The sequence below is a fragment of the Mustelus asterias genome, chromosome 3, assembly GCF_964213995.1.
Source record: "Mustelus asterias chromosome 3, sMusAst1.hap1.1, whole genome shotgun sequence".
Classification (NCBI taxonomy): domain Eukaryota; kingdom Metazoa; phylum Chordata; class Chondrichthyes; order Carcharhiniformes; family Triakidae; genus Mustelus; species Mustelus asterias.
Genome location: NC_135803.1, coordinates 118321002 through 118336464, shown reverse-complemented (window position 1 = coordinate 118336464; position 15463 = coordinate 118321002). Strand labels below are relative to the sequence as shown.

Sequence of the window (15463 nt, the reverse complement as noted above, 5' to 3'; positions counted from 1 at the left end):
TAGTAACATTGGAGGCCAGCCAAAGGAGATTCACCAGACTAATTCCTGGGTTGAGAGGCTGTCTTATCAAGAGAGACTAAATAGTCTGGGTCTGTATTCCTTGCAATTTAGAAGAGTGAGAAGTGCCCTTATTCAAACATATAAGATCCTGAGGAAGCTTGACATGGTAGATGGTGAGATGCATTCACTAGTGGGAAAGTCTCAAACAAAGGAACATAGCTACAAAATAAAGGGCCGGCCATTTAAAACTGAGGCGCGGAGAAATTTCTTCTCGCAAAGGATGGTGAATCTCTGGAATTCTCTGTCCCAAAGGGTGGTGGAGGCTGAGTATTCAAAGTGACGATGAATAAATATTTGATAGATCGAGGATTAGAGAGCTATGGGGAAGTGGCACAGAAAAGGAGTTGAGGCCAGCATCGATCAGCCATGATCATATTGAATAGCAGGGCAGGCTTAAAGGGCCCGGTGACCTACTCCTGTTTCTATTTATTCTGTTCTTCTGAATTTGTGTCACAAATGGTCATTCAAGTGCCCATAACACCTTTCAAAGGGGAAAATGGCAAATGCTTGAAAGGAAAAGCACATTAAGAAATGTTTTGAAGCAAACAGAAAGATTAGATTCAATGACCATTTAGGTGAAAAAAACTGGTGCACATTTAATGGCATATATCTATGCTGTAACATTCCATGTATAACCTGTGTTGTGGAAATTTACAGGAAGTCACTCCTTTAAATTTCACAAAACATGACAGAGCAGATGTGGGATAATAATCAAAAATATTAACAAGTTCTGCACTATTGCTCAGCCTTGGAAGCCAGAAGTTGGGATGCCAAAGGCTTGCTCACTTCTCCCGCTATAAAAAGCAGGGTTAAGATTGTTTTACTGGGAAGAATTAAGCTTGGAGACAATGGCATCAGTCTGAGAGTTCACAATGGCTGGACTCAGAGTGCGATCTTACCACCTGTTCACACCACATTCCTGCTGCACAGAAAAGGAGAATCTGGCGGCAAGCCAAATCTCTCTTCACTACAGTGGGATGGGCAAATTTTGCTGGCCTGAATGTCTGGAAAATTCCAGCTCAAGTCTGCCAAAGTCCCACAAAGATAGTACTGAGTAAAATGTCCGTTTACCTCTAGGATAAAAACTAAGTTGGGATTAAAGATAATGAATTAGCATTTCTGTTGGGATGTAAGGCTAATGTGCTTCATGTTGCCGTGGAGAAGAGGGCATTTTGGGATCATGTTGCAGGCTTCCCTACAAATCAATGAATGTCAGACAAACAGCAGATCTGTGTGCTCAGGAGAGAGAAGAGGCTGTTTGTTTTGCGAGTTACCATAGGTAAATGCGAGAAGAAAACAGTCTCTAGACAAAGAGACACATCCCACAGTCATCTAATGATTTTGGGAGTTCTGTGCTGGCTTTGGCCAGGGGCAAGAAGAATCATCGGAACAGGCTTTACTGCAGGTATTGAATTTAAGGGACGCTCTGGAAACTGAGGAAAGTGCCGAAGGATAGTCATTCGAGGTTACAACTTGTGAAAAGGGGATACAGGGACTCATTGGAAACTGGGAGCAACTGTGGATTGTTTGTTATAAAGACATTACATCCATGGAGAGTGTGATGTGTGGCAAGTATGAAAAGGGAATGTTCCTTTCTGCAGCTGGAAGTAGAAATTGCTTACAAAAAGAAAATAGTGTTTAGTCAATGGTGTTTTAGGTAATTTGTTACGGTAAAAGTTTTAAAACATGAAATGTTATCATGCCATCCTTTTCAGCAAACAACTGGAAGTTCAAATTTCTTTTTGAATGCTATTGGTCTCCATAAATATTGCAACAGCAATAATCAGAGTTATATTAATTCTGCATTTCATTTTATTACCATAATCCAAGTGCTCCTACACAAAAATGAAATTGTCTTCATTAGTAAACCCTACGTAAAATATTTAACTCAAGAACCAAGTTACTGAAAAAACAGTGGCATGATGGCACAGTGGTTAACACTGCTGCCTCACAGCGCCAGTGGCCCGGGTTCAATTTCAACCTAGGGTCACTGTCTTGTGTGGAGTTTGCATGTTCTCCACGTGTCTGCGTGAGTTTGCTCTGGGTGTTCCAGTTTCCTCCCACAGTCAACTGATGTGCAGGTTAGGTGGATTGGCCATGGTAAATTGCCCATTAGTGTCCAAGATGTACAGGTTTGGTGGATTGGCCATGTGTGGAGTTACAGGGTTAGGGCGAGGGATTGGGTCTAGGTCGGGTGCTCTTTCAGAATCCCGAGAATGCAGACTCAATGGGTTGAAGGGCCTCTTCTGCACTCTAGGGATTCTATGATGATAGCCTCATTAATGTTGGAAAATATTCCAAAATGTTTGACAAAATCTAATTAGACAAAAATTGCTGCTAACCCAAAGAAGGGGATATTCGGTGGGATGATTAAAAGCTTGGATAAAGGGATAGGTTTTACTGAGCAACTTAAAGGAAGAGAGGATTGGGAATTCAAGCAGATATGGTTGTATTGCCTATGACAATGCTGCAGTGAAGTGGATGGGGATACTTAACTCAGAGTTAAAGAAAGTTAGAGTTCTTGGAATTTTGCAGCACTGGAGAAGGTGACAGACTTTGGGAGGGGATAGGCCATGGAGGAATTTAAACTTGAGAATTTTAAATTTGAGGGGCTGATGCCTCCAAGTAGCTAATGTACCAAGCACAAGGGTAATGAGTGGTGCAACTTGATGTGGGTTAGGATAGAGGCAAGCCGTAGTTTGGATTAGCTCAACTTTATGCAAGGTAGATGATGGGAAGCTGGCTGGGAGAGCACTGGTATATTATCTGGAAGCAACAAAAATATAGATGAGTGTTTCAGCAGCAGTCAGCTCATGTTTCAGAGTGAAAATGGGTGTTGGAGATGATATGAGATCAGAAGCTCAGCTCAGGGTCAAATGGAACACTGGTTCAGCCAAAGCCAGAAAGAAACGTTTTGATTTTCAGAATCAATACATTTTTGAGACAGTTTGATGTGTTGCAATTTTATATGAATAAAAGAATTTGAGTTGATTCAATGTTGTGCTATTATTTCGAGCAGTTTATTTTTCAGAATGGCTGGTTAACTTTTTTCCAACTGGTAAAGTTTTTTCATATTGCACAAGCCAACTTCCAAAAATGCACTATATATTTTTACACAGGTTTCAACATTAGCTCATTAGTGGCCTCACTTGGATTAGTAGCTACAGGGATAAATCGTGTTAGTCAATCAATAGCTTTGATGCAATATACTGCTGTAAATTCACTGCCTCAAAGTATTTACCACCAATGGTGGTAGACATGCACTTCACCCCACTTCAAAATTCTGTCTCCAGACACAGCACAAATTTGAAAGGACAAAATTATACTTCCAAACATTTCTCACACTTTATGAAGTGGCTTCTGAGGATGGACCCTGCCCACTGTGGGGCAATTACTGCAGAGCACTAGGTCCCCACCAGCAGAAGTTGGCTGGCTGGGAGGGCACCACGCAGGGGGATCCAGTCGGCCTGGGACTCCCTTCGGAACAGGAGCCAAAGCTCGAAGTAGACCCTAAGCCTAGAACACAGGCTGAAGAAAGCTGGATGTGGGCCCTGAGTGAGAGCAGAGGTTGGAGGAGGATAATGCCACAGAAGCCTCGTGGAAAGGGGGAGATTACAGGACTGCAGCCCGGAATTGGGGCAGCAGAACAAATCTGTGAGTCACTACATTGAGGAGCTGAGGTCTCGAATAGGACAGAGGTCTGGAGCAGCAGCAGTGAATTTCCTCTGTGCATAGGTTACTTTTCCTTGAGAGCTTATACAGTTTTGATGCTGATGGAATAAAGGAACTTACTTTTTAAAACATCTTTGTGCAGGTCATATGCTTAAATCTCACTTTATATTTTGGCCTTCTACAATCAGACCCCAAAACTTTACTGTAGGCAGACTTCAGAACTAGTCACATGACCTCATTCATTTACCCTAAATTGACAGATGCAATCCCAAAACATCATCATCTTATAAACCTCACAATTGTTACATTGAAGATGAGAGTAATTGACTGGCCAGTCCGAAGAGAGAAGTTCAAATTTTGGCCAACATATATGGAGCCCTTTGCACTAAACAAAATTAACCAGCAATAGATAACATTCATGAAAATGTCATTTTGCTTATATACTTCACTAATAAATGTGAGCCTTTACCAAGACAAAGGGCAAACCTGCCTTACTGAAAATGAAAGTATCAACTCAAAATCTTTTGGCTTAAATTTCCCTATTGCAGCCTTCCTACTCAAATGTCAATCACTTTGCAAAATTGATTGATGCATGGAATTTCAAGATCTGTTGAAACATTTCTCTGAAAACGTGGGATTGACCACAGAAAATTTAACTCATATGAGCTTTTAATTCGAATATACTCTTATAAATTATAAGCACAGCAAAAGTAGCTGAGCATAAAAGGAAGATTCATAAATATCAACGGTCTGTCATGGTAATTTTTGAAACCAGCACTGAGCAACAGGTGAAGCTAGTCATCTCACGCGGCCACTACGCGGCAGTGACAGGAGTGGTATTCTCCACTAACAGGATGCTGCTGTCAAGCCAAATAAATGTACCACCTACCACACAAATGAATAATAAAGTCTATGAATTTCGGTGCTGTTTTGATGCTAGGTATGTAGGCCGCACATCCCTATGACTGATGGATCATATCAAGCATTATGTTCCTTCAGCCATTCAAAACAAGCAGAGTGCTGACCATACGCAATCACAGTAAGAAGTCGCACAACACCAGGTTAAAGTCCAACAGGTTTATTTGGCAGCACAAGCTTTCGGAGTGTTGCTCATTCTTCAGGTGAGTGAAGAGCTGTGTTCACAAACAGGGCATACATAGACACAGACTCAATTTACAAGATAATGGTTGGAATGCGAGTCTTTACAGGCAATCAAGTCTTAAAGGTACAGACAATGTGAGTGGAGAGAAGGTTAAGCACAGGTTAAAGAGGTGTGTATTGTCTCCAGCCAGGACAGTTAGTGAGATTTTTCCTGTTGGGGAACACTTCAGCAGTCACGGGCATTCAGCTTCTGATCTTCAGGTAAGCGTTCTCCAAGGCAGCCTTCATGACACACGACAACGCAGAATCGCCGAGCAAGTTCCGCACACGAGGACAGCCTCAACCAGGATCTTGGGTTCATGTCACACTATCTGTAACCCCCATGACTTGCCTGGGCTTGCAAAATCTCACTAAGGTCCTGGCTGGAGACAATACACACCTCTTTAACCTGTGCTTAACCCTCTCTCCACTCACATTGTCTGTACCTTTAAGACTTGATTGCCTGTAAAGACTCGCATTCCAACCATTATCTTGTAAATTGAGTCTGTGTCTATGTATGCCCCGTTTGTGAACACAACTCTTCACTCACCTGAAGAATGAGCGACACTTGAAAGCTTGTGCTACCAAATAAACCTGTTGGACTTTAACCTGGTGTTGTGAGACTTCTTACTGTGCTTACTCCAGTCCAATGTCAGCATCTCCACATCATACGCAATCAGCCCATGCTTGCAAAACTTAAAACATAGAGCCCCACATTAGATGTGATTTTGTGATTGAACAGCATTTACTTAACAATTCAGAGTGTGCTAAGACGATATTAATAACCAAATTATCAGATGAGTTTGCAATTTGGCTATACGTAGTCCATCATTATGAAGTGCTTCGAAAAGTTAGTCTTGGCACGGATCAATTCCGGCCACCCAGATTGCCTGGATCCACTACAGTTCACCGATCACCACAATAGGTCCACAGCAGACGCCATCTCCCTGGTCCCACACTCAACCCTGGAACACCTGAATAACAAAGACACTTGTGTCCGACTCCTGCTTATTGACGACAGCCAGCCTTCAATACCACTATCCCTACAAAACTCATCTCCAAACTCTGTGGCCTAGGATTCAGCTGCTCCCTTTGCAACTGGATCCTAGACTTTCTAACCCAAAGACCGCGCCATCAGTAACGATAGGCAACAACACCTCATCCACGATCATCCTCAACACCAATGCCCCACAAGATTGATTCCTCAGCCGCTTACTACATTCCTTGTACACCTATGACCGTGTGGCCAAATTCCCCTCCAACTCGATTTTCAAGTTTGCTGATGACACCACCGTAGTGGGTCGGATCTCAAACAATGATGAGACGGAGTACAGGAAAGAAACAGAGAATCTGGTGAACTGGTGCGACGACAATAATCTCTCCCGCAATGTCAGTAAAATGAAGGTGATAGTCATCGACTTCAGGAAGCGTAGCCGAGGACATGCCCCTGTGTGTATCAACAGGGATGAAGTGGAAATGGTTGAGAGCTTCAGTTCCTAGGTGTCCAGATCACCAACAACTTGTCCTGGTCCCTCCACGCCGCACTATAGTTAAGAAAGCCACCAACGCCTCTACTTTCTCAGGGAGGCTAAGAAAATTTGGCATGGCTCTCACCAACTTTTACAGATGCACCATAGAAAGCATCTTTTCTGGTGGTATCACAGCTTGGTATGGCTCCTGCTCTGACCAAGACCACAAAAAATTACAAAGGGTCGTGAATGAAGCCCAGTCCATCACACAAACCAACCACCCACCCATTGACACTTCCCGCTGCCTCGGAAAAGCAGCCAGCACAATCAAGGACCCCGTACACCCCGGACATATTCTCTTGCACCTTCTTCCATCAGGAAAAAGGTACAAAAGTCTGAGATTACGTACTAACCGACTCAAGAACAGCTTCTTCCCTGCTGCCATCAGACTTTTGAATGGACCTACCTTACATTAAGTTGATCTCTCTCTACACCCTAGCTATGACTGTAACACTACATTCTGCCCTCTCTCATTTCCTTCTCTATGAACGGTATGCTTTGTCTGTATGGCATGCAAGAAACAATACTTTTCACTATATCCCAATACATGTGACATTAATAAATCAAATCAAAATTGCCCTTGCAAAGAGAGCGTGTTCAGAAATTGTGGCTTTTTCAATTAAACAAAAGCATGGGGAACAACGGTTCCCTGGTGCATTCCCTCCACCGATCAATCAGTACCCTTTTCTCATCCAGTATAAATTTTTGTTCTCTTTGAAATGTGGTGTTGTTGACTGTCCTGATGAGTGCGAGACTAAAAACTTCGACAACATGCCTCTTTTTTCATCAATTCTCGAGTCCTGTACTATCAAGTGACTATATTAAAATTTACTCACAGTAATATAACTGAATGCAATTTATCGTTTTGATTTATTGTCACATGTATTAGTATACAGTGAAAAGTATTATTTCTTGCGAGCTACACAGACAAGACTATCTAGATTCGTATAACTCTATCCACAGCATTGCCTACTTCGAGTGAAAATTAAGGTCTTGGCAACAACATGTTTTGTACCTCTAGCTTGAGTGATTTTTGCTGGAAAAGTTTCAGAAAATAATTCTGATGCAGCATATATCACAAATGTTCAACTGAATTTGAATTAATTTTGTGGAACACAAAATAACTTTCTTGTAGTGTCTTCAGAATTAGTTAACTATTAATTTATGAGCTAGCAAATCATCCATATATTGGAAATCAAATGGCAAATTACAGCAACCAATTATAAATTCCTAGTTAGTCACAATTCTTTAAAGAATATTTTTGGAAAGACCTGAACACTTCCTAAATTGTGATCCAAATGGTTAATGTTTTACTGTGTTGCATTGTAGCACTTATAGCACCATAAAATATTTAATACCATATTCTAAAGACCTGTAATATTTCAGTGCTACTTTTCATTTGGGGATTTTTCACAATAACTTTATTGCAGTGTTAATGTAAGCCTACTTGTGAAACTAATAAACCAATTTTTAAAAAAACTCATTTAGGGGTACATCTCCCAAGTCACTACTTGGATATAGCCTAGGAATTTGTCTATGGCTTCCGAGGTTCATGACATGACAGTCAAAACAATACCCTTCATTGTACAGCAGAAAATTAACAGAAACAAGAAATCACTAAAGAATGTACAAAATGGGAGGAGTAGATCAGAAAGCACTTCAAGCCTGCTCCACCATTCCATTCACTCATGGATGAACTTCCATCTCAACTCCACTTAACACACTATCCCATATCCCTTCATTTCCTCAGTATCCAAAAGTCTATCAACTTCAGTCTTGAATGTATTCAACAGCAGAGCATCCACAGTTCTCCAGGGTAGAGATTTCCAAAGATTACCAACCCTTTTGAATGAAGAAATTTTCCCTCATCTCAGTCTTAAATCGTTAATCCCTTAGCCTGAGACAATAATCCTCAGTTATAGTCTCCAGCCAAAGCAAAAATCCTTCCAGCATCTACTTTGTCAAGTCCGTTAAGAGTTTTATCTAATTAAGGGAATCTCCTCCCATTCATTTAAATTTTAGGGAATCAAAATTCTCCCTCATTAAAAATATGCAAAGATTCTGCTTTCACCGCATTTGAAGAGAGTAACAAAGACTCACAACCTTCCGAGAAAAAAAGTTTCCTCATCTCCGTCCTAAATGGACAACACCGTATTTTTAAAGTGACCCCCCTAGTTATAGGTTCTCCCACAAGAGGAAACATCCTTTCCACGTCCACCCTGTCAGGACACCACAGCATCATATATGTTTCAATCAAGTCACATCTTACTTATTCTTCTAAACTCCAATATTTACAAGCTTAGGTTTTCCAACCTTTCCTCATAAGACAACTCACCCAATCCAGGTACTAGTCCAGTAAACGTTCTTTGAACTGCTTCCAATTCTTTTATATCTTTCTTTAAATAAGGAGACCAATACGGTATACAGTACTCCAAATGTGGTCTCACTAATTCCCTGTATAACTAAAGCATAACCTTCCTAATTTTGTATTAAATCCCCCTCATAATAAACAGTAACATTCAATAACGTTCCTAAATACTGCTGTACCTGCATATGAACCTTTTACGATTCATGTACTAGGATATCTAGATTCCTTTGCATCTCGCTCTGCAATCTCTCACCATTTAGATAACATGCTTTGTTTTCATTCTTCCTGGCAAAATGGACAATTCCACATTTTCCTATATTGTAGTCCATTCACCAGATCTTTTCCCACTCACTTAATCTATCTACATCTTTTTGTAGCCTCCTTATGTTCTCTTCATAACTTACTTTCCTACTCATCTTTGTGTCATCAGCAAAACTTAGCAACCATACTTTGGTCTCTTCATCCAAGTCATTTATATAAACTGTAAAAAGTTGTCACCTCATCACAGAGCCCTATAGTACACCACTCATTGCATCATGCTAATCAAAAAATGGCCCATTAGACCTACTTACTTGGTATAAATTGGCTAGCCAAACTTCCATCCATGCCAATATGCTGGACCCTACACCATGAGCTTCTATTTTCCGCAATAACCTTTGATGTAGCACCTTATCAAATGTCTTCTGGAAATCCACATTCAGTACATCCATTGGTTCCCCTTAATCCACAGTGCATGTTACTTCTTTAATAAGCTGGTTAAACTTAACTTCCCTTTACACCATGAAGAAGATATATGCCCCAAAGAAGATGTCCAAGACAAAATGTGCCTTGAGGCAGAAAAGAGGCAGCGGACTGATCATTTAAAATATGTATTGGAATAGGTACGTGAAAAACATCAGAATGGCCGCATTGTCACCAGAAATGCAATTTGTACGTACGCACTTATGCAGGCCAAATCAAACTGAGTTCAGCAAAGATTTCAGTTGGCGCAGCTACTTTATGGAATGAAAATGCCTAGTGCTACAGCAGAAGACGAAGATCGCTCAGAGACTACTAAAAGAACTGAGTGATGAATTACCAGTTTCCAGCAATTCATCACCAAACAGTGGAAAAAACATTATGTCACATCAATAACATGGATGAAGCACCCATGAATCTTGATATGCCCAGAAATCAAACTGTTGAGAGAAGGATTGAAAAACACCTCTAGCGAAAACCACAGGACATGAGAAGACGAGATTCACGGTGGTATTAGTCTACAGGGCCGAAAGAATGAAATTTTATATTGCCTTTCTTCATTCTTCCCACCAAAATGTATCACTTCACAATTCTTTGCATTAAATTTCATTTTCCACTTGTCGGTCTATTCAATCAACCTGCTCATGTCCACTTGAAGTCCATCACTATGTTCCTCATCGTTCTCAATACTTCCAAATTTGCGTCTCATCTACAAATTTCGAAATTGCACCCTCTATACCCAAGTCACAGAGGCCAGTTTCTAGCCAATTTGATTCCTGCCACCTGATATCAAGAAACAGCTGAAAGCACTGGATACTGCAAAAGCTATGGGACTACGTTCTGGGAGTAGTACTGAAGATGTGTGCTTCAGAATTTGTCACACCCATAGCCAAATAGTTCCGGTACATCCACAACACAGACATCTACCAAGTAATGTAGAAAATTGCCCAGGGATGTCCTGCCCACAAAAAGGAGCACAAATTCAAGCCGGCCAATTACTGCCCCATTTGCCTACTCTCGATCATCAGTAAAGTGATGGATGGGGTCATTGACAGTGCTATCAAGCGGCACTTACTCAGCAATAACCTGCTCACTAATGTTTAGTTTGGTTTCTACCAGGGCCACTTAGCTTCTGACCTCATTACAGCCTTGGTCAAAACACTGACAAAAGAGCTGAATTCAAGAAATAAGGTGAGAGCGACGGCCCTTGACACCAAAGCAGCATTTCACCAAGTATGGCATCAAGGAGCCCTGACAAAACTGTCCACTAGTTGGAGGCATACCTAGCACAAAAGGAAGATGGCTGTGGTTGTTGGAGGCCAATCATTTCAATGCCAGGATATTAACGCAGGGGTTCCTCACGGCACGGTAGCACAGTGGTTAGCACTGCTGCCTCACAGCACCAGGGACCTGGGCTCGATTCCCGGCTTGGGTCACTGTCTGCGGAATCTTCACATTCTATGCGGAGTCTGCACGTTCTCCCCATGTCTGCGTGGATTTCCTCTGGGTGCTCCGGTTTCCTCCCACAGTCCAAAAATGTGCGGAATAGGTGGATTGGCTGTGCTAAATTGCCCCTTAGTGTCAGGGGGATTAGCTAGGGTAAATACATGGGGCTATGGGGATAGGGCCTGGGTGGGATTGTGGTCGGTGCAGACTCGATAGGCCGAATGGCCTCTTACTGCACTGTAGGATTCTATAGTCCTATGAATGTCCTAGGCCCAACCCTCTTTCGATGCTTCATCAATTACCTTTCCATCAGAAGATGGGATGAATGCTGATGATTGCACAATGTGCAACACCATTCACGACTCCTCAGATATTGAAGCAGCCCATACCTATAGGCACCATTGGACTCTATGGCAAGTAACATTCATGCCACACAAGTGCTAGGCAATGGCCATCGACAACAAGGGGAACTTACCAAAGCTCCTTCAACAGCAACTTTCAAATCCACAAACTGTACCATCTAGATGAACAAGGACAGCAGGTGCATGTGAACACCACCACCTGCAAGTTCTCTGCCAAGCCATACACCATCCCGACTTGGAACTATATCACCATTCCTTCATTGTCGCTGAGTCAAAATCCTGGAACTCACTTCCTAATGGCACTGTATGTACCTACACCACATGCACTTCAGCAGTTTAAGAAGGTGGCTCACTACCACCTACGTAAGAGTATTTTGGGGATGGGCAATAAATGTTGGCCTAGCCAGCGACGTCCACATCCCATGAAATAAAAAGTGTGGCATCTTGGACAGTAATTTCCAGATTTCACATTTAACTGTGGGCCTTTACTGACTGGAAGTTTCTATCCAATTTCTGTTGAAATAATAGTGCTGTTAGCCTCATTGTTACTTTCACAGAAAAAATCTGTGCCATTAACTCATTAGTCGTTTGTAGATCAAAGTTACTGACATTGTAAAGTTTTAAGCAGAAAGGTTTTCTGTGATTAACCATTTATTTTGTAGCAGTTCTTTTTTCAAATTGCTGCTGATACTCAACTTACTCAGTTTCTTAGCAGCTTCCAGGGCATCTTGTGAATTGTCAGCAACAAAGAACCTCTGAACTGTGACCCCGTGGTCCGCCATGATTTTTTTGCTCTGATACTCTTGAAGGTTCAGCCATCTCACAGGGATTATCTGGACCATCTGTGTTTTCATGGAGAACAGAAGAAAAAGAGTAAGTTTAATCATCTGTCCAGCCAGTGCATGTAATTACAAACTCCTGTCTATTTGTGTTGCTGAATACTGTAATTAAAAAGTAGTTCCAATGATTGGCTATAATAACTGGCCATTTTCTGTGGTTCGCTGAGCATGTTCACACCTCAGACTGTAGGTTTTCAGCTTTGCTGCCATTCCTTATCTACCATCTGATTTAATTACTCTTTGATTTTAGTGCCCTGGGAGCTTCTATCCCTGAAAGCTTGTTCCAAGATGCTCAGACAAGATGTTAATGAAACAACTTGGAGTAAAGGGAAAAGGTTGACCTGCCTCAGCAGCTGTCAGTGAAGGTTGCTCATGCATGCTCCTGCATCTTGCTGTCTGCCAATAATCTCATGATATTGCATTGCTATCACTCTACCCTTGAATTAGGTGGTGGTATTTTTATCTACTGTATGTACAAACTACATTTATTATATAAACTAAATTAAAGAGATAAGTAAAAGTTATTCATTAAAATTCATATGGCATGGGATTGATCACTTGTACATGGTACAGGAGGTTTTATACACAAAAGGGGTACAGTCTTATAATCTTCATTAAAAAGTCAACAATAAATCTTACAAGAACACAAAGTTATAAGTTAAATTGTATTGAATGCATCATTACATCACTGACAAGTTATTTCGTCAGTAAAATTGCAGGAAAAGCGCACTATAACATATACTTGCCAAGCCACAGCAATATAAAGCAGCAACAAGGATATGCCATTCGACCAAACCAGCTCAAGTATCTAATTTTTTAATCAAACAGTCCTGCGCTTTCTCCTACCCCAAATCCATCTGAAGCAACTCTGCTCCATCAATATTAAATCCAATTTGTTACTGAATGCATCAACTAAAATACTATTCATTATAATAAGTGCTATTCTATTTATAAGACTGTCTGAAAAATTACTTGTTAAATTTAGCTTGCAATAATAGTCTCTAGTTTTTAAATCTTGTTTCTTACAAAACGTTCTTGGCAGTCACCTTAGACAATTTTTTTCATTATTTTATAAGTCTGTATTTGTGAAATTTTCATAGTTGTACCATGGCCTGTGGATTAAACTTCGTATTTCAATGTTCTGTTTGACTTCATAATGACTACATTTTGAAAACATTTTTTTATTCATTTGTGGAACATTCTGTCACTAGCCGGTCAGCATTTATTGTCCATCCCTAATTGCCCTTGTTCATAGGGCAGTTGAGTCAACCACATTGTGTGGCTCTGGAGTCACATGTAGGCCAGAGCAGGCAAGCACAGCAGATTTCCTTCGCTAAAGAACATTAGTGAACCAGATGTATTTGTCTGACAATTGACAATGATTTCATGGTCATCAGTAGATTCTTAAGTCCAGTTACTTTTCATTGAATTCAATTTCCATCATCTGCCATGATGGAATTCGAATCCGGGTCCCCAGAACATTAGCTGAGTTTCTGGATTAATAGTGTAGCGATAACACCACTAGGCTTCGCCTTTTCTTTAACACTGCGCATAGATGATTTTCCCGATTGATAAACTCAACATTTCAGAAATGCATTTATTATTTACATGTTCTCTTGCATTTCTTAATAATAAATACCATTATTTGCCCAGTTGTATATCTTAACATAAGTCTTTGAATTGAGGTCGTCATCTTTGGTTTGAGCCATTCCTGGAAATTAGATCATGAGATGTGTGATCATATAGCATTCCAGCAATTGATACTGCTTATGTAATGCTTAATCACTTTGGATCATGTGGCATTTGCCCACTATTCGCATTTATCTTAATTGGTATCTTATCAATGCTCAACTCTGAACAAAATATTCAATATTTTTTATAGTGCGATAAACAACAATTATAAATCTAGGTAAGAATAGAAACATTCAAGGACAAGTAGTGTTTCTATAGTATTGCCTGCTGTGAGAAAACACCAACTAAATATCCGATTCAACAAAAAGATTGATACAAGGAATATCCAACAAAAGTTTGTGTACAATTTTAAGGTTTTTGAAAATACACAGCACATTACAAAAGTCTTAAAACTTTATTTAATGCACTTACTCCTACACCCCACTGCAGAAGCACAGCTTCAGGGAAGTGGGCTCAGTTTATTTTATTTATTCGTGGGACATGGCCATCGTTGGCTGGCCAGCATTTATTGCCCATTCCTAGTTGCCCTTCAGAAAGGTCTTCTCAGAGAGAAGCTCAAAAGCTGACTAACTCACATAATAAAGCAAAATAGGCTGGCTTTTGCAGTGGGAATGATGGTAACATTGGTGAAACAGCCAGCATTCATCATCAATACTCTATTAAAATCAACAGCAACTTTTGGCATCTGCACATCCACAGAATAATGCAGAAGTTGCCATTTCCAGAGGGTCTATTGTTGAGGTTCCCCTCGACTACAATCCCTGAACAGTGAATTGATAAACTACTTCCCCTTAAATGCTTAGCTTCACTGTAAAAGCAACCTGATGCTCGAAGTGTAAGTAGGTTTTTAATAGTGTACTCAGCTTGTAACCACAACTAAACACAATGAAAAGACAATTTTACACTTGTGGAATGTCAAGTTTCTCCATTGCAATAAATATGTTAAAATATTTTTTTCAAGTTTATGATATTTTAGCTTTGATTTTAATTTATTTGTAATTATTTATATTATTTTTTTAAAATAAATTTAAAAAGCGAAGGGTAATCAGTGCTTTTGACTGCCTGGGTTGCGGTGTGTGAATACTCCATTGTGACTGTCTGCTTAGCCAGTTTACTAACATCAGTGCTTCTGAATAAAGATTCCCTTGGCATAGCACTTGATTTAAACTGCCCTCGTGAAAGGGGTATCCACACTCCACAGATTGCAAGATCTTTGTACACAGCTTTCTTCAAATTCAGTGACAAGCGTTGTGGCTTCATCAGTAATCTCAAAATCCAGTCTGTTTAACAATAGCCCACATCACAGGTCAACATGAACTCTCCCCCCAACCCATCCCCTGCTTCAGGGTATTTTCTCTCTCCCCACTTCAGTGTATGTTTGCCCCTCTCTCCCTCAATCAATTGCTTTCTCAGAATTGCCAGGCCAAATGACACCATCCTCACAACCAGTGAGGAAGCAGTAGTTCCAAATGGCTGGGAAACAGCAGGACTCAGTCAACACCATTTGGTTGCAAGACATGCAGAAAGAGTGCTGCACCTGCACAACCGGCACATACAAGGACCATTTCTCCCCTACTACCAACAACAGCGCTTTAGAGGGCGTTTGCCAATTGTAAG

General features: G+C 40.7%; 1 protein-coding gene across 1 annotated transcript in view; it reads right to left on the bottom strand.

The window, feature by feature from the left end:
* The window catches only part of suclg2 (succinate-CoA ligase GDP-forming subunit beta), a 400364-nt gene that overhangs the window by 247531 nt on the left and 137370 nt on the right, over positions 1-15463 (bottom strand). The window contains exon 2 of the mRNA XM_078209475.1: positions 12016-12157. Within this exon, the coding sequence (XP_078065601.1) occupies positions 12016-12157 (142 nt within the window). The remainder of the gene's footprint in view (positions 1-12015; positions 12158-15463) is intronic.